At 38.4% G+C, this 25,000-nt stretch overlaps 1 protein-coding gene across 1 annotated transcript in view; it reads left to right on the top strand.

Moving 5' to 3' along the window:
• ergic1 (endoplasmic reticulum-golgi intermediate compartment 1) overlaps positions 1–25,000 on the top strand; it is a 47,213-nt gene that overhangs the window by 14,369 nt on the left and 7,844 nt on the right. The window contains exons 2-7 of the mRNA XM_067456783.1: positions 1,864–1,925; positions 6,633–6,705; positions 10,445–10,539; positions 19,685–19,809; positions 20,743–20,847; positions 22,236–22,296. Coding sequence (XP_067312884.1) covers positions 1,864–1,925; positions 6,633–6,705; positions 10,445–10,539; positions 19,685–19,809; positions 20,743–20,847; positions 22,236–22,296 — 521 coding nt within the window. The remainder of the gene's footprint in view (positions 1–1,863; positions 1,926–6,632; positions 6,706–10,444; positions 10,540–19,684; positions 19,810–20,742; positions 20,848–22,235; positions 22,297–25,000) is intronic.

The following is a 25,000-nucleotide window of genomic DNA, read 5'->3' as shown; positions in this document are numbered from 1 at the left end:
TAACTTTACTAAAAAATCAAGGCATTACAATTCCAAGTAATAAATCAATTACAAATTATGCAAATATTTATTTAGCACATTGCAACAACCAACAGTATAAAATAAAATTCAAACTAAAATGTGTTTTGTTCTTGACCTCACTTATGTGTACATTAAATAATAATGTATTGGCCTACTGGCCTGCAGAAAGGGTACAGAAATTGAATAAAGTAATCAAATGTAAAATAACTGCATATTTAACTGTTTAAATTAAAGATTAATCCTTATTAAACTTACGAAAGCTAATCAAGAGCAGCGCGTGATGTCCTTTTGTTTGACATTAAACAGACAGCAGTAAAGGCTACTGCCCCTTTAAGCCCTAATAGAAGGATATGCTCGTCTTTCTCGACTCTATACAGTCCTCTTAAGGCATATTCAGACTATGTCTGCTTGGATACTCATCAAGATGGACATGTTGACATACTTTTTTTGTGAGTTTGTCCGTTTAAGCGCAAGATTTGAAAAATAACTCAATATTTGCGCGCTGTGAGACGAGTGCGCGCTTTCGGTTGATGCGCAGTGACGGATCTTCTCTCAGCGTGCGCGAGTTCTTATTCGCGCCTTCTGGCACTACATCCGGGTAATGACGGTGAAAACGACTGGTCATTTCTCTATGGGTCATTTTCGGACATATGGCCGCACTCGCATGAATTGAACAAAGTTTATAAAGAGGGGAAACAGTATGCTATTTTTATTTACCCGCCACAGTGGCCGGTAGGTGAAGCGAGTTTACCCGCCACAGCTCAAAATCACCCGCATTTGGCTGGTGGCGGGTGCTAATTTCCATCCCTGCTACCCATCCATCCACCCATCCATCCGCCCACCTACCCATCCACCCATCCATAAAATATAAATGTCATTCTCATTACTGTAATTATGAAAAGGCACTTTGGACTTGCTCAATTGGGGTTTAAAAGGCAATTAATAATCAGTATTAATATTCAATATTAATAATATCGATTTGACTGCGATTACCACTGAGACACTAACATTAAAACATCATTATTGTTTATAAGCTCACTAAATTTGTCAAAATGTAAATGGGAAAACAAACAAGTGATTGAGTAATAAAGCGGCGGTTTTGTGTGTTTTCTAGGTTTGGTTGTGTTTATGGGGCGCAGTATAACATGTCTTAATACTTCTTCTTTTCTAACGCTGTATTTTTCTTCTATCCTCCCTTTATTCCACACCGCTGTCTGTGCTTTGAACGGCTCGTCTGCTTCCTGCTTCCTGAAGCCCCTCCCTCTGATAAACGCAATGGTCTTAGATTGGTCAGATGTAGTTTCCTGTATTTTTATTGGCTGAAGCACAGGTTAAGGCCACGCCCCTTCCCATTACAGGCAGAAGTCACATCTGCGGAGACTAGCGAGGGTTTATGATGTCACCAACCCAGGAAGAAGCTCGCTGTAGTCCAAAGCGGCCATTTTTGTAGGCAATAAACTGCCGTAACTTTAAAAGACAATATCTCCGTTTGCAGTGAACTTTCAGCGCTGTAACTTTGCAGATACTGTTAATGCTCAAGCAGCGACATTACACACTAACTAAAGCTAAACAAGTCAAATCGCATGCAGCCACCCCTTTAACATGTGTTGTTTTAAGGCTAGTCTGAAGGGTCCATTGTTATCTTTGGCTGTGGTGTGAGGGTTTGGTGTTGACAGACGTGAGGGTCGAGATGGAGGTGCAGCTCCAGACCGGGACCGCAGCCCATATTTCACATTCCTCCGCCGCTCTGTAATGCGCTGGGAACACAATGTGCTCTCACACACTTCCCAGGAGAACACCATGTTTACCTTTCTTTTCTTCCCCTCTTTCTCTTCCTTCCAGGTTCGATATCTACAGGAAAGTGCCCAAAGATCTCACACAGCCCACGTATACCGGAGCCTTCAGTGAGTGCTTATATTTATAATACCTATATTATTACCCATCATAGACCTCACATTTGCCTCACCGGCACGTCATCCTCAATAAACCCGTCTCCGGCGCGACGACTCCGATCTTTCAAATATTCATAATTTTGTGTAATCTTCTCGCCATCCTTAATAAACTCATCTCTTGTGTGATACCCAGAAATTTATGATTTTCTGATATGATTTCTGATCTGTGCGGTGTCCAGAATAATAATCCTCCAGTGTGTGTTAATAGGCCAGAGGAGAACTGAGTCTGGTTTCTCTAAGGTTTATTTTTCTTCATCATGCCCTGATGGAGTTTCGGTTCCTTTGGTCGCCTTTGGCTTGGCTTGCTCAGTTGGGGACACTAACATTATGATCAAAGTTATTCAACTAAATATACAAATAACATTATTAAAATAAGCTGATAACATCACTGTTTACTCCAGAACGACTGTACAGCCAAATCTAATTCTGCTGCAGTATTGTCCTGTTTAACACTGAAGCTGCTCTGACACAATCGGCGCTGGAGAAGAGCGATATAAATAAAGATGATTTATTGATTGATCCACTCCAATCAGCCAATAACTTGCTTCATCTGCCGCTTCACGACTACACGGTGAACCCCAGTAAGTCGGTATCGGCCGATATATGTTCATTTTTAATGTTATCGGCATGATAAGAAATTTTGTCTGATATATTAAAGCGATAAATGATGTATTATTTCCTCGAGCTGAGGCACTTTAGATGCGCTCTGTTCATCATGATGGGTTTGAATCGCTTGAAATATGACTGAAATCACTTCACCAAAGGACAATACAGTTCAGAGCAACAGGTCTGTCATATCGGCTGCATTAAATCATAATGAGAACATTATAAATATGTGCTTGGGACGTGGCTTTAATGGTGGGAGTCGTGTTTTTGTAATCAAGTTCTCAAAAAATATATTTGAAAACTTAGATTTATCGGCCGATATATCGGTTTTTCGGCTATCAAATCTAAAGAATTATCGGTTATTGGTACCGGCCTTAATGTTCATACTGGTGCATCCCCAGCAATATAACACATTTAAAATACACCGATCAGGCACAACATTATGACCTAATATTGTGTTGGTCCGCCTGACCCGTCTCTGATGGACTCCACTAGACTCCTGAAGGTGTGCTGTGGTATCTGGCACCAAGATGTTAGCAGCATATCCTTTAAGTCCTGTAAGTTGCGAGGTGGATCGGACTTGTTTGTTCAGCTCATCTCACAGATGCTCGATTGGATTGAGATCTGGGGAATCTGGAGGCCGAGTCGACGCCTCAAACTGGTTGTTGTGCTCCTCAAACCATTCCTGAAGCATTTGTGCTTTGTGTCAGGAGCATTATCCTGCTGGAAGAGCCACAGCCACCAGAATACCGTTTCCATGAAAGGCTGAACATGGTCTCAGCAATGCTTAGGTAGGTGGAGCGTGTCAAAGTAACATCCACATGATGGAGGACCCAAGGTTTCCCAGCAGAACATTGGCCAAAGCATCACACTGCCTCCGCCGGCTGGCCTTCTTCCCATAGTGCATCCTGGGGCCATGTGTTCCTCAGGTAAGCCACACACACACACACACCCGGCCATCCACGTGATGTAAAAGAACACGTGATTCCTCAGACCAGGCCACCTTCTGGAGCAGTTTGAGCTCCAGTAGCTCGTCTGTTTGATCGGACCCCACGGGCCAGCCTTCGCTCCCCACGGTCATCAATGAGCCTTGGCCGCCCATGACCCTGTGGCCGGTTCTCCACTGGTCCTTCCTTGGAGCACTTTTGATAGATACTGACCACTGCAGACCGGGAACAGCCCACAAGAGCTGCAGGAGATGCTCTGACCCAGTCGTCTAGCCGTCACAATCTGGCCAAACTCGCTCAAATCCTTACGCTTGCCCATTTCTCCTGCTTCACACACATCAACTCTGAGGACAAAATGTTCACTTGCTGCCTAATATATCCCACCCACTAACAGGAGCCGTGAGGAAGAGATCATCACCTGTAAGTGGTCATAATGTTATGCCTAATCAGTGTATATCCGTTCTCAAACTAAGCTCATGCTTCACCAAAAAACTACCAAAGCCGACATAACAGAAACTTTTATAAACTAGCATAACAAAACATTAAACACTACTAAACCTCCACCTTAACATTAATCGTGCACAAAAAAAACTTAATTTGGGCATTTACTGTCCCTTTTGAGTGTCGTGGCAAAGCATGCTGGGAAATAGACGTCCCAGCTCAGTTCCAGTTAAATTTAAGTTAGTCTAAATTAAAAGAAACATTTCAGAGTACTTAAAATGTGTCAGTTTTGAGAACTCAAAAGACCAAAATACTCATAAACGGTGGTTTAATTTGAGTTGGCTGTACTCAAACCAGTTATTTTGAGTGTTAGGGTTCACAGTTCATCATTCCTACTTTGATCCACGGTTGTGTTTTCCCAAACCAATTTGCTGACTCAGGTGTAGTTTCCTAAATGTTGTCCTTTATGCCTCATTGTTCCCGCATTATTCTGGACGTTTGTAACGCGAGGTGTTGCCGACTGACTCACGACAATACGATACACTCATTACCATAGCTCTGGCCTTTTGTTGTTTTGGCCTCGAGTGAATAACTGAACGTTTAGTCATGTTTGCCGAGACCAACCCTGAACTAACCTAAATATTTAGCTGCGAAACCGGTTCTGTAACACGTCCTCGGGTTGAATATCTGAAAGGTAAACACACACGGTTGGGATTTTATCGACTTTTAAAGCGAAATGGAAACTTGTCAATCAATAGTGTCTCAGATTTAATCAACTGTGTTTTTAAAGTTGACAAAAAGAAAGGAAACTGAGGTGATTTAATCAAGATATATAATCTGGAATATAATCAATTATTGACATGTGAAGTGTTAATAAATGTTTCCAACACTAAAAAAAAGAAGTGTGTTGGTTTTCCATTATGTAATTGTGTACATCATCCACTAAATCAATAGCAAACAAACATAATTTGTTAAACATCATGGACTGAATATATTTTAAGTGACTCTATTAAGTAGTTTCAAAGTAAATTTTGATGATTCATATATTCATTCATCCACATTTCATTTACTTTAATGTTACACAACTGAATTATAATACTGCACTAGCTAGTTGACGAACTTAGCTACACTGTAAAAAATGTGTTGGTTTAACTTAATAAAGTAAGTAACCCGGTTGCCTTAAAATTTTGAGTTTATTGAAATTAAAAATTTGAGTTGATACAATGAAGGAAATTTGTTTAATAAATAGAAACTCAAAATATTATTGTATCTGAACCACATAAAAAATGTGATAAATCATGAAAATAGCACAATTTGGCTGCGTCATCACAAATAAAACACACAATTACCCAATATGCTTACAACATCTGTTAATAATATTTCAATAAAGGTTGTCGAATCTCAAAAAATGTTCATTGTATTAACTCAATATTTCAATGAACTCAAAATTCATTTAATTAAATTGCTTCTTCAGCAAAGCCATTATATAACGTTAGTTGCGTCACATCCTCAGCAAATGCTCCACAATGGTAATCATTTAAATAGTTGTAATAATTCCAACATATATTAAATATTAAACTCTATTAAACACAATCAAGTCTCCCCCTTTCCTATTTTGCTCTTAAAAAAACATATATAAAATAACATTTACTCTCTCTTGATTTAGCTATATGCAAAGCATGCTGGGAACTAACCAGTTTCAGTTAATCCAACACAAATCATTCCTGTAACACAAACGGATTAGGTTTGACTTCAGTTTGACTCATATTTAAGTGGATTGAACACAATCAAATTAAGTTTGGACAAAATGTATAGCAATTGTATTCTAAGAAGTTGCTGAAAGCCTATTTAATGAAGGAGGCATATAAACTGCAGGTTACATATATATGTGTGTGTGTGTGTGTGTGTGTGTGTGTGTGTATATATATGTGTGTGTGTGTGTGTATATATATATATATATATATATACACACAAACACACACACACACACACACACACACACACACACACACACACACACACACACACACATATATATATATATATATATATATATATATATACACACACACACACATATATATATATATATATATATATATATATATATATAAATATGTCAACAAAGCACCTTGGTGAACTCCGGTTGTTGTTAATTTATGCTATATAAATAAACAAAACATAAATATTGTGTTGCTTCAGCTCATTTTAATCGAGCAATCTGAACAAGTGTTTTTTATCAGTGCCTGATTATCCTCATTGAAGTGTAACGAGTGATATAACCGATGTTGAACTCGAGTCCGTGAGCTGTGTGTCATCGCGACACGCCTTATTGTTTGTGTTATAGCTAAACATTAGCTTGTGTAAACTGGAGCGGGCCAGAGTCAGAGGATGACGTGCCAAACCACAGTCACATGACCTCAGAGTCACTGGAGACGGTCTCCATGTAAACATCTCGCTTTGACTCATCTGCCCTCAGTACCGATCGCATTAACCAGAGCAATAAAGCCACACACACTTCAGGCGACGCCCTTCGCCTTTCATATCATTTTGCCTACTCGGGCATAATTTAGAGAAATGACATCAGTTATGAGTGAAACATGGAGGAAAATGTTAGTTTAGTGTGACAAACGGCTCACTAATGAACCTTTCCTTCTGCCCTCAGTCTCAATCTGCTGCTGCGTGTTCATGCTGTTCCTCTTCCTCTCAGAGCTCACAGGATTCATCGCTACAGAAATGTATGTACGCCTGTCCTGAGAGCAAATTAAGGTTATGAAGAGCCAAAAGGTCTGGTGCTGTCACACACAGGTCCCACTCTATATCCAGTGCCTGTTTGATACTATGTATGTTTTTATTGTTTTACTTGTAAAAACCCCTCCGTGCATACACTGCTGACCCCTTAAACACACCCTAAAATCGGGCACGATGAAACCCCATTCTTTTTTTTCCCCAAATTCCTTTTTTAGACTCAATTTTTAATGGTTAAATGAAATGTTAGTAATTAAAAAAACATGTCTAATTAATTGAAATCATAAAATGTATCAAATTTAACCACAATTTATTAAAAGTTTATTAAATATCCTTATAAAATCAGTTTTATTTTTTTTACCAAATTCTGTTTTTTTTTTTAAATTAAATTTTTGTAACCAAATATTTTTTACATTTTACATTTAATCGTTTAGCTTTTATCCAAAGCGACTTACAAAAAGAACAGATTTTATAAAGGTTAAAATAAATGTAATTTAAATGTATTTTTCTGGTTAAATTTAATTTTTGTAACCTAAAAAACATGTCTAATTAATTTAAATCATAAAACTTATAAAATGTAACTGCAATTTATTAGTTATTTAATAAATTGTTTCACAAAAAATGACATGTTTAGAGGTTTTCTGGATGCCATATTAATGGATTAATTACATTTTAATAAATCAAAAAGCATGTCTAATTAATTGCATTCATACATACAATTTATAAAAAATAAAAAAAAATAATTTCAATTAATAAAAATTTTTTTTTTAGCAATCAAATGAAGGCATTAAACTTTAATTTAATTTATATTTAAATATAAAAAGTTATATTTATTATATTATTATACACACACAGACGGAGAATCTCCAGAGCCGCTCTGAGAGTCACTTCATGAGCATTTTACCGTTTAATTTTAGAAAAATTACCGTCATAAACACAGAAACTCAAAGATCTTCCCGGCAACCTGTCAAAATAAAAGTCCCGTTTAACTTAACAAATATATCACTGTTGTACGGTAGAGTTTAGACACGTCTCAGTGGAATAACAACACTGATGTAATAATTATACATTACCAAAACTTTATTTTAAGTAATAAAGCTAAAATGATCTTCCTTTTAATGTTTTATGTCTTCATTTGATAAGCAGAAAGTACACAACACAGAATGTGTGGCAATCTTTTCTTAGAAACTGAATTAAAAAGATAAGAAAAATAATGGTTGTTTTTATGAATTCAGTTAATTACGTAGCTAGCAAACCGTTTAGAGTTTAATGGCAGCTCTGGCATAATGTCAATACCACTTTAAAAATCCCTCAGCACAGCGCTCGTGACTCGACTCGTCGAGCCTGTTTTCCAAGATGGCTGCCGTCCGTAAACGCGTAATGGCAAGGCAAGGAAGCATAATGCGCTGTCTTTATAAAGTATCTTCTTATTAAACTGTTTGTACTCTTACAAAGTTCTCAATGCTGCGGTTTGCATGTAGAGACCCTCATTATGCTGCCGTGTTAGTGTGAGGCTATTTTGAGCTGTTAGTGGTATTAACTAGCGGTTTAATTTAACTTATTCTATGCCCCATAGACAAGCATTTTAAGCTAATCTGTGTTTAGGGGTTAAACTCTTTACATTCGATTTCATGAAAATGCATCCCAGAGAACGATCTACTCGCTAACCATCTGTTAATTACCCCGAGGGGCATTTCTCACCGGAGTTTAATATAATAAATATCTTAAAGGGATCCCCTGGTGTTGAGACTTGTATGGCTTAATATAACATAAATGATGTCTCTTACTGAATTATGTAGTAGAAAACCCATGAAAGATCTACGTTATTTAAAAAATCGATTTTATATTTAGACCATGGGCGGCGCCATTTTGTTTGCGTTCTAGGTTGATGACGTAGAGTGGTTGCACTCCTCAATCAGCTGGCGTTATCCGTAGCTATTTTTACCACAACGCAACTCGAAAAATTTTCAGAGTTAAACAAAACCAATGAATTGCTTTGTAATTGTACTTAAAACACACTCAAACATACATGTGCACACAAACTCACCTACACAAGTCACAAACAGATCGGCGGCCGGGCACACACACCTGACAGACTGCGCTGTCTCAATCGAGATGTTGGGCTGCTCAGTCTCCACGACAGGGGCTGAATCCGAAATCGACCCCTATACCCTGAAATAGGGCATTATTTGAAGGGACGGCCATTTGTAGTGTTGTCCGACACCATAGTGGACATGTTCGAGTGCAGTCATTCAGTCTCACGTTCACCGCAATAACGAGTGTACAGCCGATTTACAAACAGCTGTCCGACTTCACGGACTCAAACATACATGTGCACACAAACTCTCTCGCTCACACAGACTCACACACACCCCAACAGATCGGCGCGAACACACACACACACACACACGAGGCGCGAATAGATCGGCACGAACACACACGCACTGCGTGCGCGCATACATCACTATTCCCTGTGTTGATATCTAGACTGTTGATATGCAGTAGATTAACTGTAATGCCTAATGTATCCAGCAGAGGGAAATATCTAGGTAGGATGATGGGATAAGTTAACGTGAGGAGGAAGAGAGGCAGGATGTTTTGGTGATGATGCATGGGATTGTTTGTGCATTAAAGTTTGAGCACAAGCTCAGTGAATTAACCTCAATCTTTAAACTTTCACTTTTAAGACACAAATTACTTTCGCTACTTTTGTTCACTAATACAACTTGAAGGAGTGAATGAAGACGATCGAGTGCGTGAAGTCGGACAGCTGTGTGTAAATCGGCTGTACACTCGTTATTGCGGTGAACGTGAGACTGAATGACTGCACTCGAACATGTCCCTATGATGTCGGACAACACTACAAATGGCTGTCCCTTCAAATAATGCCCTATTTCAAGGTAAAGGGGGTCGATTTCGGATTCAGCCCCCGTCGTGGAGACTGAGCAGCCCAACATCTCGATTGAGACAGCGCAGTCTGTCAGGTGTGTGTGCCCGCCCGCCGATCTGTTTGTGACTTGTGTAGGTGAGTTTGTGTGCACATGTATGTTTGAGTGTGTTTTAAGTACAATTGCAAAGCAATTCATTGGTTTTGTTTAACTCTGAAACAATTTTCGAGTTGCGTTGTGGTAAAAATAGCTACGGATAATGCCAGCTGATTGAGGAGTTCAACCACTCTACGTCATCAACCTAGAACGCAAACAAAATGGCGCCGCCCATGGTCCAAATATAAAATCGATTTTTTAAATAACGTAGATCTTTCATGGGTTTTCTACTACATAATTCAGTAAGAGACATCATTTATGTTATATTAAGCCATACAAGTCTCAACACCAGGGGATCCCTTTAAAAGGAAAAAAAGCAACGTTTCTGACGTTCTAACGGATATTGTTTGACGACATAATTTTTCTTGTTCATTTCTCACCGGAGTTGTCCTTTAAAAATATCTGATGTTTAAGATTTAAAAAAAAGACCTCAAGAACGGGTCAGGATATCCACGGCTCCTTTTATTACGCCTCTCGAGATGTTTTTCTCTGCGTCGACTGCAATCTTAACCTCAGTTTGACACAGGACTCAAACTTTAGTGTCTGTTCGTCAACTTCTTTCATGTGGAAGTGAGGAAACCAAAATTGCAATTACTGCAATTTTGGCATTTTACTGTCAAGCTTTGACATTTTAATTTTAGCAGATGACCTTTACTAATGCTGTATTTTCATGTGTGTTTCCCAGAGTAAATGAACTGTATGTGGATGACCCTGATAAGGACAGTGGGGGGAAGATAGATGTGAGTTTAAACATCAGTTTGCCAAACTTACACTGTGATTGTGAGTATAAAATACATAACTACTCTTCTGAATGATGTTTTTCCATCCTTGTGTATCGTCCTTTATTGACGCGTTATGAGTGTGGTTGTTTTTTTTGAGAGTTAGCAGTGAGTTTACTGTTGGTATGGGATCTTAATTCATTGACAGAGCTGGACAAATACACAACTTTATTACTTGAGTAAAAGTAAAAGTACTGCTGGTCAAATATTACTCTGTTAAAAGTGAAAGTTGTAAAACTGATTTTTACTGGAGTAAAAGTACAGAAGTATTTGTTTTCTGAAGTATCAAAAGTAAATGTCCTTTATTATGTCGCCGCATTATTGTATTATAGTTGTATAAATGCACATTATGCCATCATGGTTTAAGCCAGTCAGTGACGCTCCATCTGACACACTAGCAGACGACTAACTTAAACTCATTTAAATACTAAAGTTACAAAGCTCTTTATAAAGCTGCTGTCACTTTAAGGCCGAATGCACGGATCCAATACACTGATACACATCTGATATTCTCACACTGTTCACCTTCACTGAAGACAGAATCAACTTTGTTTATGTGAATCCTCCACTAAATGAGCATTTGGACATCCGTCTTCTTCCATTTTGCTCTAAACTATAAATCAGTGTTTAATAAATGCTGTGAAATCATTGAACTTCACGAGACTCTACAAGAGTGATTCCTGAAAGGCTTTCTGCAAAAACCCAAACACCTTTTAAAGAAGAAAAAAATCATCACTGACTTTCAGAGCTGCGACAGAAACGACTTTCCACTTCGAGGACCTTGATAGAAATGTAGTGGAGTAAAGAGGACGATATTTGTCTTTCAGATGGAGTGAAGTTAAAGTCAGAAGATTACAGAAAAAATAATACTCCAGTAAAGCACAGAGACTCAAACAGTGAACTTCAGTACAGGACTCGAGTGAATGAGCTGAGATACGGTCCAGCTCTGATCATTGACGCAGATTAGGGATGCACCGAATATTCGGCAACCGAAATTATTCGGCCGAAAATAGCCAAAAAAAGCACTTTCGGCATTCGGCCGAATAAGTAAAAAGGCCGAATAATTTTGGCCGAACAATGACGTTTTTAATGACGCGATCAAAAAGTAACCCACGTAGAGTAAGAGATGCGTGCTTTATGCAGCAAACATGTCAGCAGTGTGGAAGCACTGTTTAGTGCTGAAATTTAGTGCTCATGTCATCGATGAGAAGAGGAACCGACTTTCATGTGAGAAAGCAGAGAAGCTACTTTTCATAAAGAAGAACCTGCCACTTTTCCTGAAGAAGTAGGCTAAGTAGGCTTATGTCTAAGACAGTTATTTATTTGTTGTGGGTTCATCCACATTTTTTGCACTATTCAATGCACATTAGTTGTTGTAGACATACAGAGTTACATTCTTTCAGCAGTCAGTTATAGGCCTAACATAGGCTATTCAAGAAGGGGGGCTTCTAAGATGGCCAAATAAAAATATATTTTTTATTTTACTAATTATTTATTTTAAGTTATGTTGTGCTTAGTTTGTATAATATCTGCTGGAATGTTAAAAATGTTCAGTGTTAAATAAATATTTTGAAATTGTATTTTTGTTATTTGATTTATTTCTCTGAAAAGCAACACAAAATAGTAAAAAGCAAATTTTTACTATTTAATTATTGTAATGGTAAAAAAAAATTGCCAAATAAATGGAAAAAATGCGAAACACCGCGTTCGGTATTCGGCCTTCGGTCTTCGGCCAAGCATTTCATTATTATTCGGTTTCGGCTTCGGCCAAGAATTTCATTTCGGTGCATCCCTAACGCAGATGCATCGTTTCCCATCATAATGGCCTCCCACATATGAAAGTCTCGGTTTGAGTATTGTGTGTGTTCTCTCAGAAGGATTAGAATAGACCTTGTCCTCAATCAGACGTGCCGTTTTGAAACTCAACCGGAAATCATACTATCATATTTGAGCAAGCGTATGAGGAAATACCTTTTTATGTTTGGCAATGATGCATCTGCATAATGATTTGCCAAATAATACGTGATATGTCATGTTTGTGTAAATGATTCAGTCACGTTACTTTTTTTTCTTTTGTGACTTAATAGATAGTCACTATTTATATGGATCAGGGGTGGGCGGTCAGATGACGTTGCTGGTGAAATAAAATTAAGCAACAACATTGTGAATATCACACTTATGCTGGTGCATATGAACTCAAATTGTAGTACCTGATTATATTTAACCAGCTTTTTAGATGCATTCAATTTGTAAATATGTATTAAATGTTTTTATTGTGACTGAATTGTGAATAAATTGGAAAAATATAATTGTATTGCTCATCATACATTGAAGCATTTAAACCAGCATAGAAGCAGTTAAACCAATAGTTAAGCCAATTTAGAAGCAGTTAAACCAGAATTGAAGCAGTTAAACCAGAATTTAAGCCAATTTAGAAGCAGTTAAACCAGCATTGAAGCATTTAAACCAACATTTAAGCCAATTTAGAAGCAGTTAAACCAGCATTGAAGCAGTTAAACCAGCATTTAAGCAAATTTAGAAGCAATTAAACCAGCATTGAAGCAGTTAAACCAACATTTAAGCCAATTTAGAAGCAGTTAAACCAGCATTGAAGCATTTAAACCAACATTTAAGCCAATTTAGAAGCAGTTAAACCAGCATTGAAGCAGTTAAACCAATAGTTAAGCCAATTTAGAAGCAGTTAAACCAGCATTGAAGCAGTTAAACCAGAATTTAAGCCAATTTAGAAGCAGTTAAACCAGCATTGAAGCATTTAAACCAACATTTAAGCAAATTTAGAAGCAGTTAAACCAGCATTGAAGCAGTTAAACCAGCATTGAAGCAGTTAAACCAGCATTTAAGCAAATTTAGAAGCAGTTAAACCAGCATTGAAGCATTTAAACCAACATTTAAGCAAATTTAGAAGCAGTTAAACCAGCATTGAAGCAGTTAAACCAGCATTTAAGCAAATTTAGAAGCAATTAAACCAGCATTGAAGCAGTTAAACCAACATTTAAGCCAACTTAGAAGCAGTTAAACCAGCATTGAAGCATTTAAACCAACATTTAAGCCAATTTAGAAGCAGTTAAACCAGCATTTAAGCAGTTAAACCAATAGTTAAGCCAATTTAGAAGCAGTTAAACCAGCATTGAAGCAGTTAAACCAATAGTTAAGCCAATTTAGAAGCAGTTAAACCAGCATAGAAGCAGTTAAACCAGCATTGAAGCAGTTAAACCAATAGTTAAGCCAATTTAGAAGCAGTTAAACCAGCATTGAAGCAGTTAAACAATTAGTTAAGCCAATTTAGAAGCAGTTAAACCAGCATTGAAGCAGTTAAACCAGCATATAAGCAGTTAAACCAGCATTGAAGCAGTTAAACCAATAGTTAAGCCAATTTAGAAGCAGTTAAACCAATAGTTAAGCCAATTTAGAAGCAGTTAAACCAGCATTGAAGCAGTTAAACCAATAGTTAAGCCAATTTAGAAGCAGTTAAACCAGCATAGAAGCAGTTAAACCAGCATTGAAGCAGTTAAACCAATAGTTAAGCCAATTTAAAAGCAGTTAAACCAATAGTTAAGCCAATTTAGAAGCAGTTAAACCAGCATAGAAGCAGTTAAACCAGCATTGAAGCAGTTAAACCAATAGTTAAGCCAATTTAGAAGCAGTTAAACCAGCATAGAAGCAGTTAAACCAGCATTGAAGCAGTTAAACCAATAGTTAAGCCAATTTAGAAGCAGTTAAACCAGCATTGAAGCAGTTAAACCAGCATAGAAGCATTTAAACCAATAGTTAGGCCAATTTAGAAGCAGTTAAACCAACATTGAAGCAGTTAAACAAAACATTGAAGCAGTTAAACCAACATTGAAGCACATTTAGAAGCAGTTAAACCAACATAGAAGCAGTTAAACCAGCATTGAAGCAGTTGAACCAATAGTTAAGCCAATTTAGAAGCAGTTAAACCAGCATAGAAGCAGTTAAACCAGCATTGAAGCAGTTAAACCAATAGTTAAGCCAATTTAGAAGCAGTTAAACCAGCATTGAAGCAGTTGAACCAATAGTTAAGCCAATTTAGAAGCAGTTAAACCAGCATTGAAGCAGTTAAACCAGCATAGAAGCATTTAAACCAATAGTTAGGCCAATTTAGAAGCAGTTAAACCAACATTGAAGCAGTTAAACCAACATTGAAGCACATTTAGAAGCAGTTAAACCAACATTGAAGCACATTTAGAAGCAGTTAAACCAACATTGAAGCACATTTAGAAGCAGTGACTCGCTGAAGCTCGTAAGGGCAGCACGTTTGTTCTCACGCATCTGTTCATGTTGGCTGATAAATGTTTATATGCAGGCCTTATATTAAATGTCTAAATCAAATCCTAAATCAAATCAGAATATTTGGACTAAACCACTCAATACATATGGATTAGTTTACCAATCTTTTTATGAACTTTTTGAAGCTTCAAAGTTGCAGTTGTGTTGGCTGTCTATGAAGCTCAGATTTCATCAAAAAGAACTTCATTTGCGTTCGGAAGATGAACAAAAATCTTACGGGTTTGGAGCGACATGAGGGTGCATAATTAAGAGTAATTCCTAACCCTTTAAGCCAACATAGAAGCAGTTAAGTCACACAGCTAAGCCTAACCCATATGTCATGCTTTTTTGTCCAAAAAAAAGAAAAAGTTGTAATTAGTTTGGAAAGTGACTTAATGTCAGCACCCTCAGAGGAACTGTGGTCATCTCTGATGTCACTTTTGGGCAGATCCTCAAATGTTTGGAAAGATGGCTGTTTCACACACATTACACAAAGGCCAAACTATGTTCAGAACAACATCTTGAGCCGTTCTCATGGGTGAGAAGTGGAGCTTTTGCCTATTACGGAAGACGTTTTTCTTTTAAGTGGGGCATATGTGACTGCAACCCAAGAGTTATGAGTCATGAGGACAAGCCTCGCTGTGATCTGAATAATGGCCTCCTTTAGTTTTTACTCTTTTCAGACAACTTTCAGAAGACCAGCTTTGAGGTTTACCTTTTCTGAAGAACGTGTGAATGGGTATTTCCCACGAACATTTATATAAACATTGTTTAGGCTGGTTGCTAGGGCATTGAAATGTGCTTACTAATGTATTTTTGAGTGGTTGCTAAGGTGCTGTGGTTGGTTGTCTGCTGGTTATTTACAGGCCTTTTCAAGTCTCTGAAAATCTGACTCGAGTGCCTCCTTTTTTCTCGCTTCTAGGTGAAAAGTCTGATTATAAGAGCAATAACTGTATGAATTAATCAGTAGTCATAAGACATTCAGATGTGTTTTATAGTAACAGATAACTGATGATAAATGTCATCCTCTGAAAAGGATGTTTCCATTAAAACTGTGTGGTTTTTTCATGTTATTACTTTTAGTGTTAAATTGTTCCCTCCGTTACAACATCACTTTACAACACTCGTGTGTTTATGTGGAAAATGTGGATTCTTTTTCCTTTCTGCGCTTGCTGAGAAAACCAACCTTTAGTATTCTGGGCACACGTCAGATTGCACTTAAAAAGGCAATTAGGTGTTTCCATTCGCACATTTACTCCTTAACGAGGAGATCGTGAGGTTGAGTTTACTGGATTGCTGTCGATGTCATGTTTAAGGCTTCAAATGTCTAATCAGTAATGGAAATTGTCAAACTATCTGGAAACCTTTTAATAGAATCCTTCTTCCCTTTGGTTTCTGGCTGGCCTTTATTTTTTTGTACTTTTGAGATCAGGAATCGTAATCATACCCGTCATCATAAGAGTAAAGAGCCGGTGTTGCTTTTTTAGGAAGGCAGTCTTAAAATAGCCCTGGGCAACGGGACAAAATGCTTTCAGCATAGCATACCACCACAGCGTCAGAGGATCTGCTACGTCACACTACATGTTTTGTTCTTTTTCGTAGTCGTAGCTGTGAAAGGTCAAATAAACAGTTGAGCGTAATGATTCAGGCCAACATTAAAGCAGTTAAGCCAATCTAGAAGCAGTTAAGCCAACATTTAAGCCAATTTAGAAGCAGTTAAACCAGCATTGAAGCAGTTAAACCAGCATTTAAGCCAATTTAGAAGCAGTTAAACCAGCATAGAAGCATTTAAACCAACATTTAAGCCAATTTAGAAGCAGTTAAACCAGCATTGAAGCAGTTAAAACAACATTTAAGCCAATTTAGAAGCAGTTAAACCAGCATTGAAGCAGTTAAGCCAACATTTAAGCCAATTTAGAAGCAGTTAAACCAGCATTGAAGCAGTTAAACCAATAGTTAAGCCAATTTAGAAGCAGTTAAACCAGCATTGAAGCAGTTAAAACAACATTTAAGCCAATTTAGAAGCAGTTAAACCAGCATTGAAGCAGTTAAGCCAACATTTAAGCCAATTTAGAAGCAGTTAAACCAGCATTGAAGCATTTAAACCAACATTTAAGCCAATTTAGAAGCAGTTAAACCAGCATTGAAGCAGTTAAAACAACATTTAAGCCAATTTAGAAGCAGTTAAACCAGCATTGAAGCAGTTAAGCCAACATTTAAGCCAATTTAGAAGCAGTTAAACCAGCATTGAAGCAGTTAAACCAGCATTGAAGCAGTTAAACCAATAGTTAAGCCAATTTAGAAGCAGTTAAACCAGCATTGAAGCAGTTAAGACAACATGTTAACCAATTTAGCAGTTAAATTAGCATTGAAGCAGTTAAGACAACATTTAAGCCCATTTAGACGCAGTTAATCCAGCATTGAAGCAGTTAAAACAACATTTAAGCAGTTAAAACAACATTTAAGCCAATTTAGAAGCAGTTAAACCAGCATAGAAGCAGTTAAACCAGCATTGAAGCAGTTAAACCAATAGTTAAGCCAATTTAGAAGCAGTTAAACCAGCATTGAAGCAGTTAAGACAACATGTTAACCAATTTAGCAGTTAAATTAGCATTGAAGCAGTTAAGACAACATTTAAGCCCATTTAGACGCAGTTAATCCAGCATTGAAGCAGTTAAAACAACATTTAAGCAGTTAAAACAACATTTAAGCCAATTTAGAAGCAGTTAATCCAGCATTGAAGCAGTTAAAACAACATTTAAACCAATTTAGAAGCCGTTAAACCAGCATTGAAGCAGTTAAAACAACATTTAAGCAGTTAAAACAACATTTAAGCCAATTTAGAAGCCGTTAATCCAGCATTGAAGCAGTTAAAACAACATTTAAACCAATTTAGAAGCCGTTAAACCAGCATTGAAGCAGTTAAAACAACATTTAAGCAGTTAAAACAACATTTAAACCAATTTAGAAGCAGTTAAACCAGCATTGAAGCAGTTAAAACAACATGTAAACCAATTTAGAAGCAGTTAAACCAGCATTGAAGCAGTTAAAACAACATACACCAATTTAGAAGCAGTTAAACCAGCATCGAAGAAGTTAAGACAACATGTAAACCAATTTAGAAGCAGTTAAACCAGCATTTAAGCAGTTAAGACAACATTTAAGCCAATTTAGAAGCAGTTAAACCAGCATTTAAGCAGTTAAACCAATAGTTAAGCCAATTTAGAAGCAGTTAAAACAGCATTGAAGCAGTTAAGCCAATAGTTAAGCCACACTCTCTAACACACACTCTTTGGCCACATCTAGACTACGACAGCAATGCGTTTAACTCCCTCTGGAAGTGGACCGAAGTGGACAAGCGTTTCAGACGCGCTTACACCTGTAGAGTCTCCACTCGAGACCCGATCCAAACGCATCTCAGTACTAGGGTTACAGGGCCATAGAGTTCAAGGACACCAGTTTTTAATAGATGTCCTTATGGCTTGTGTAGTCTATTACATGTGTACTAAAGACAAACACTCGGAGGAACCCAATCAAATTCAAATCACTGAAAATCTGCCATAACTCTCAAATGATTCTCAAACTTGCATGACCTTAACCACAAGTCTATTTTCGTCTCGTGTGTTGCTGAGGTCACTGAGTTTCCAGTTTCATGCATATGAGAATGTTTTCAGATCTTAAAGGAACTGTTTTAGATGTGCTTTTCCTGACATCCTGAAAGTATTTGGACACTTAAAATGTCTGATTGTTATAACGAGAGATAAGAAGATGGCAAAATAAATGTTGAGTGTGAAGTTAATTCTGGTAGGGGGATTTTTAAAATCAAATCTAATATAAAATGGATGCTTTTTAAAGGGTAAGTTCACCCAAAAATGAATATTCTGTTATTAATTCCTCCTGTGGTTGGCCAGCCGTCAGACCTCCGCTCATCTTCACACACAGATGAAGATATTAGTGTTGAAATCCGATGGCTCAGAAAGGCCTTCATTGACACCAATGTCATTTCCTCTCTCAAGACCCATAAAGGCACTAAAGACGTCGTTACAAAGCCCATCTCACTACAGCGGCTCTACAATCATTGATGAAGAGGCCAGAATAGAGTTAGTGCGCAAAAACACTAAATAACGACTTATATAGTGATGGCCGATTTCAGAACAAAGCTTCGAACCGTTATGAGTCAGTGAATCGATTCATGATTCGAACCGTTATGAGTCAGTGAATCGATTCATGATTCGAACCGTTATGAGTCAGTGAATCGATTCATGATTCGAATCACCAAAGTCACGTGATTTCAGCAGTTTGACTCGCGATCCGAATCATGAATCAATTCACTGACTCATAACGGTTCGAATCATGAATCGATTCACTGACTCATAACGGTTCAAAGCTTTGTTCTGAAATCGGCCATCACTATATAAGTCGTTATTTAGTGTTTTTGCGCACTAACTCTATTCTGGCCTCTTCATCAATGATTGTAGAGCCGCTGTAGTGAGATGGGCTTTGTAACGACGTCTTTAGTGCCTTTATGGGTCTTGAGAGAGGAAATGACATTGGTGTCAATGAAGGCCTTTCTGAGCCATCGGATTTCAACACTAATATCTTCATCTGTGTGTGAAGATGAGCGGAGGTCTGACGGCTGGCCAACCACAGGAGGAATTAATCACACAATGCACATTTCTGGCTGAACTAACCCTTTAACATCTTCAGTGTCTCAGTGCTTCACTGTACATCTTCATCACTAGTAATGTTGTTGAAGTGTCTTTTTGTGCACCGTTCCTCACTAATCATCTCAATTCTTTTCTTGCTCTTTTTCTTTGCCTATGTTTGCATGCATGCAGTGGTGGGACTGGACATCCAGGATGAGATGGGACGGCATGAAGTGGGCCACATAGACAATTCAATGAAGGTTCCTCTTAGCAATGGCCACGGATGCCGCTTCGAAGGAGAGTTCAGTATCAATAAAGTAAGAAGAGCTCGACGTCACTTGAGCTCTTTTCTTTAGTATTTCCTGCTCATCGGAAGACTGGAAGCCAACTGTACTGCAAAAAAAGCACTTACTCAGTCATTTTGTCTTGTTTCTATTCTAAATATCTAACAATTCTTAAATCAAGATGCATTTACTAGATCAGTAAAACCACATAAGATATTTTTCCTTGTTTTGTTGAAAATAAAATCTAAATGAAGTGAGTTTTTGCTTAAAACAGGCAAAATGATCTGCCAATGGGGTGAGAAAAATAATCTTATTTCTGATTGAAATCTTGTTTCTTGTTTCCGTCCCAAACAGAAATAAGATTATTTGTATTTGTCAGTTCGAGTGTGTAACAAGACACGAACTGAAGGGATCACACGCTTTAAGAGCGGCGTTTTGTGCGCACGTTTCGGTGTGTGTGTCAGACAGAACGAGACCGCGAGTTGTTGTTTTTCGCAAGTTATTGTGTTTAATTACTGTTTTTAACATCAAGCTAGTAACAGTCGTGTGCGCTGTCGATTCTCTGCTAAAGCTGACCTAGAACGTACGCTTTTCACAATGTTAAAGTAGCCTTTTAAAATTATTCACATATTGTGTGCCGTTGTCATATGCATATCGCGATATGTACATTCGCGATATTTCGATAATTTCAGACATTCTCATAATATTTTCATAATTTCGCAGCCCTACCCATAACTAAAGAGAGATTATCCTCCTGCTCATAAAACATTCACGTGTGTGAATTTTTTATTTTTCCACAGAAAACAAGCAACAATATCTTGTGTCATATCTAGTAAATGCATCTTGATTTAAGAATTGTTAGATATTTGGACTGGAAACAAGAAAAAAATACTAAATAAGAAGAGCATATCTGGCAGTGTGGAGTCATTCGTTTCTCTCAAATGGAGATGATAATGTTTTCTGCAGGTTCCAGGAAACTTTCACGTGTCGACACACAGCGCGACCGCTCAGCCCACGAGCCCTGATATGACCCACGTCATCCACAAACTGGCCTTCGGGGAGAAGCTTCAGGTCAGTCAGTCCGTAATAAAGGCCGGAGTATGAATAAATCAGCCTGGGTGCTTCCCAATTCTTATTTGTGCATCCTCGTTTCCTTTCCCCGCGCCTTAGCTCCGCCCGTTCAGGTTGCGAGGAAAAGAAGCGAGGGCGGAGGAATTGAATCGAGTGAATTGATTTATCCTCGCTCCCTTTAACGTCACTTTAAAGCGGCGTCAGTTAATGATGATTGCACCGCTGGATTTATTCGGGATTCTTGAACATTAGAGATAACTCTTTATATTGTAAGCTTCAGCCTCCACAAAATATCACATTTGTCCATATTTTAATTAATATTACCAGTTATTATTAAAGGTCCCGTTCTTCGCGATTCCATCTTTCAAACTTTAGTTAGTGTGTAATGTTGCTGTTAGAGCATAAATAATACCTGTACAATTATAAAGCTCAAAGTTCAATGCCAAGCGAGATATTTTATTTAACAGAAGTTCCCTTTCAAAGCCTACAGCGAGCGGCCGGTCTGGACTACACCGCTGCACTTCCTGCTGTGATAACGTCACTAGAACCGTTTGTTGACTAAAGCTCCGCCCACAAGAACACGCAAAATAGGGGGCGTGGTCTCGTTGCTCTCCCACGTGGAGAAGAGCGCGCATTCAGCGCTTGCATCGCCCCGTTATGGTAAGAGGCGGGACCTTTCCGGGCAAAGTGCGCTAAGCTGCTGTCCAATCACAACACGGGAAGCGCTGGCCCAATCAGAACTCGTTACGTGTTTCTGAAGGAGGGACTTCATAGAACAAGGAAATCATCAGGCCGTTTATAGGACAGAGGAAACAGCGCTGTACAAATTAGTACATTGTGTGAAAAATACTGTGCTTTTACACGCGAAACATGAACTCATGTTATATTGCACACTGTAAACATAATCAAAGCTTCGAAAACACGCGAAGAACGGGACCTTTAACAACGAATTCCAGTTATTAACTCCTTTTTATTCGTTGTATAATATTAGTTTATATTTGTTTCTTTCATTTTCTTGTGCTTTGATATAATTCTGCAACTGTCAGGTGTTGTTATTTGACAAACATTTGTGTTTTGTACATGTAAACATAATAATAATGATTAATAAACTGTGGCACAATATGAAGGGGGAGGAGAGTTAATGCTTGCGTCACGTTTAGTCGATAAAACACTTCCGCAAAGGATCCTCCAGTCTATCCTCGCTCATGACTCCTCAGGAAGCTCCTCACTCCTCCATCCTCACGGTGCAGTTAGAGAATTGAGATCTCCTACAAGATGGCTGAGCTCCATGGGTTTCCGGGTCATAGGATGGAGGACGGAGGAGCGAGGAAACGAGGAGGGATATTGAGAAGCACCCTCTGTTTCATTGACACGCCGCTCATTTGCAGGTGCAGCATGTCCAGGGGGCTTTTAATGCGTTAGGAGGAGCCAACAAACTTCAGTCCAATGGTATGTCTTCATGAGCTTTCTTCATTTCTGTTCAGCTGGTCGCTTGAGATCCTTTCCATATAAACTTGTTATACCTCTTAAAGGGTTACTTCAGCGATTTAGCATATGGCTTTATATTAGTGCTGCAACGACGCGAAAATACGGAAAATACGTCGACGCGTCACACTGTTTGTTTACATCTCGCGTAATGGCCAAGCGGCAACCTCCCGCGATCTCTCTTGAAGCCAATACAGAAGTAATGTAAACTGCAATTCCTCAACCGGCCACTAGAGCGGCTCCAGAAGGAGCAGAATCTCATTGAGCCCCATGTTAAAATTCTCAACTTTAAAGCAGAAAAAAACATGTTTACAGCCTGGAACCAATTGTGGTTTTGGCTTATAATGCTAATTTTGATCTTCATGACAACTGTGAGGGGGGTGAATTTTTTTATAACTCATTCGTTTACGTTATAGAAAGCCTTAAAGTTCTGCATAATTAAGGGCGTGGTTACAAGTGGATAGCCATTTATTTGCCGTCTATAGTTATTGCGTCACCTCAGCTCCGCCCACATCCCGCCTTTTTGTCCATTTTCTGTTATCCGGGAGTGACACGCGATAACTCGCTCACAAGATGGCGACGCCCAGCTCGCCCCTACTTTACGTTTTACACAACGTCCATATTTTTTTTACAGTCTATGGTAATGGCATACAGGGAATGGAGAAAGTTGCATTCTATCACAAAAACAGAGACCACTGTTATCAAAAGTATGGGTATACTTTAAACAGAGGACAAATAAAATGGCCCTTTGTTCCCTTTGCAAAACCGATATGGTGTACCACGGCAGCACAACTGCGATGCGCGAGCACCTCAGAGGAAAACATCTCGGCGCTCTCCGGTGTTACGGTTTAACTGGTTTCCTGGTGACCTGGTGACCAACTTCCTGGTTCAGGTCTGATATTCTTGTGCTTGCGGCATTCTGAAAAGTTAAGATGTTTTTAACTCGATACGGTGCGGACGCCCCTGGAAAAACGCTTATCGCGCGCCTACATTGGAAATGATGAACTTGAGCGCGCAAAAGACGTGATATGTGAACGGCCCCTTAAAAGACAGCGCGCCGCGAGACAACAGTCACAAACCACCGAGCTACCCCGAATCAGCTCCAGATCTCTGGAAGCCATGCTAAACCATAGCAGAACCCTGACTACACTTTATGGTTTGTGATGCTAAAGAACATTTCATGACGTCTCAGACAACTGTAAATGTATGCCTACTGTGGTTTAATTATAAACGCTATCATAAACTCATACTTTGTACTTATATTTTTTTTTGTAAAGTTATCCAAAGGATTCATGAGCTAATTACAAAAAAGAACATTAGATTAATTATTTATTGTAATAAAAGATTAGATTAAAATAGATTAGTCGACTAACCGGGAAAATAATCGTTAGATTAGTCGGCCAGCCGGGGGAAAAATAATCGCTAGATTAGTCGACAGGAAAATAATAATCGTTAGATTAGTCGACTAACCGAAAATAAGTGACAGATTAGTCGGCCAGTCGAAAAATAATCGTTAGATTAGTCGACTAACCGAAAAGAACCGTTAGATTAGTCGACTAACCGAAAAAGAACCGTTAGATTAGTCGACTAGCCGAAAAATAAGCGACAGATTAGTCGGCCAGTCGAAAAACAATCGTTAGATTAGTCGACTAACCGGAAAAATAATCGCTAGATTAGTCGGCAGGAAAAATAATCGTTAGATTAGCCGACTAACCGGGAAAATAATCGTTAGATTAGTCGACTAACCGAAAAAGAACCGTTAGATTAGTCGACTAACCGGGAAAATAATCGTTAGATTAGTCGACTAACCGAAAAAGAACCGTTAGATTAGTCGACTAACCGAAAAGAACCGTTAGATTAGTCGACTAACCGGGAAAATAATCGTTAGATTAGTCGACTAACCGAAAAAGAACCGTTAGATTAGTCGACTAACCGGGAAAATAATCGTTAGATTAGTCGACTAACCGAAAAAGAACCGTTAGATTAGTCGACTAACCGAAAAGAACCGTTAGATAAGTCGACTAACCGAAAAGAACCGTTAGATTAGTCGACAAACCGAAAAGAACCGTTAGATTAGTCGACTAACCGGGAAAATAATCGTTAGATTAGTCGACTAACCGAAAAAGAACCGTTAGATAAGTCGACTAACCGAAAAGAACCGTTAGATTAGTCGACTAACCGAAAAAGAACCGTTAGATTAGTCGACTAACCGAAAAGAACCGTTAGATTAGTCGACTAACCGGAAAAGAACCGTTAGATTAGTCGACTAACCGAAAAGAACCGTTAGATAAGTCGACTAACCGAAAAGAACCGTTAGATTAGTCGACTAACCGAAAAGAACCGTTAGATAAGTCGACTAACCGAAAAGAACCGTTAGATTAGTCGACTAACCGAAAAGAACCGTTAGATTAGTCGACTAACCGGGAAAATAATCGTTAGATTAGTCGACTAACCGAAAAAGAACCGTTAGATAAGTCGACTAACCGAAAAGAACCGTTAGATTAGTCGACTAACCGAAAAAGAACCGTTAGATTAGTCGACTAACCGAAAAGAACCGTTAGATTAGTCGACTAACCGAAAAATAAGCGACAGATTAGTCGACCAGGCGAAAAATAATTGTTAGATTAGTCGACTAACCGGAAAATTAATCGTTAGATTAGTCGGCAGA

The sequence above is a fragment of the Pseudorasbora parva genome, chromosome 11 (genome assembly GCF_024679245.1).
Source record: "Pseudorasbora parva isolate DD20220531a chromosome 11, ASM2467924v1, whole genome shotgun sequence".
NCBI classification, from domain to species: Eukaryota; Metazoa; Chordata; class Actinopteri; order Cypriniformes; family Gobionidae; genus Pseudorasbora; species Pseudorasbora parva.
This window is presented reverse-complemented; position numbering and strand designations above follow the sequence as displayed.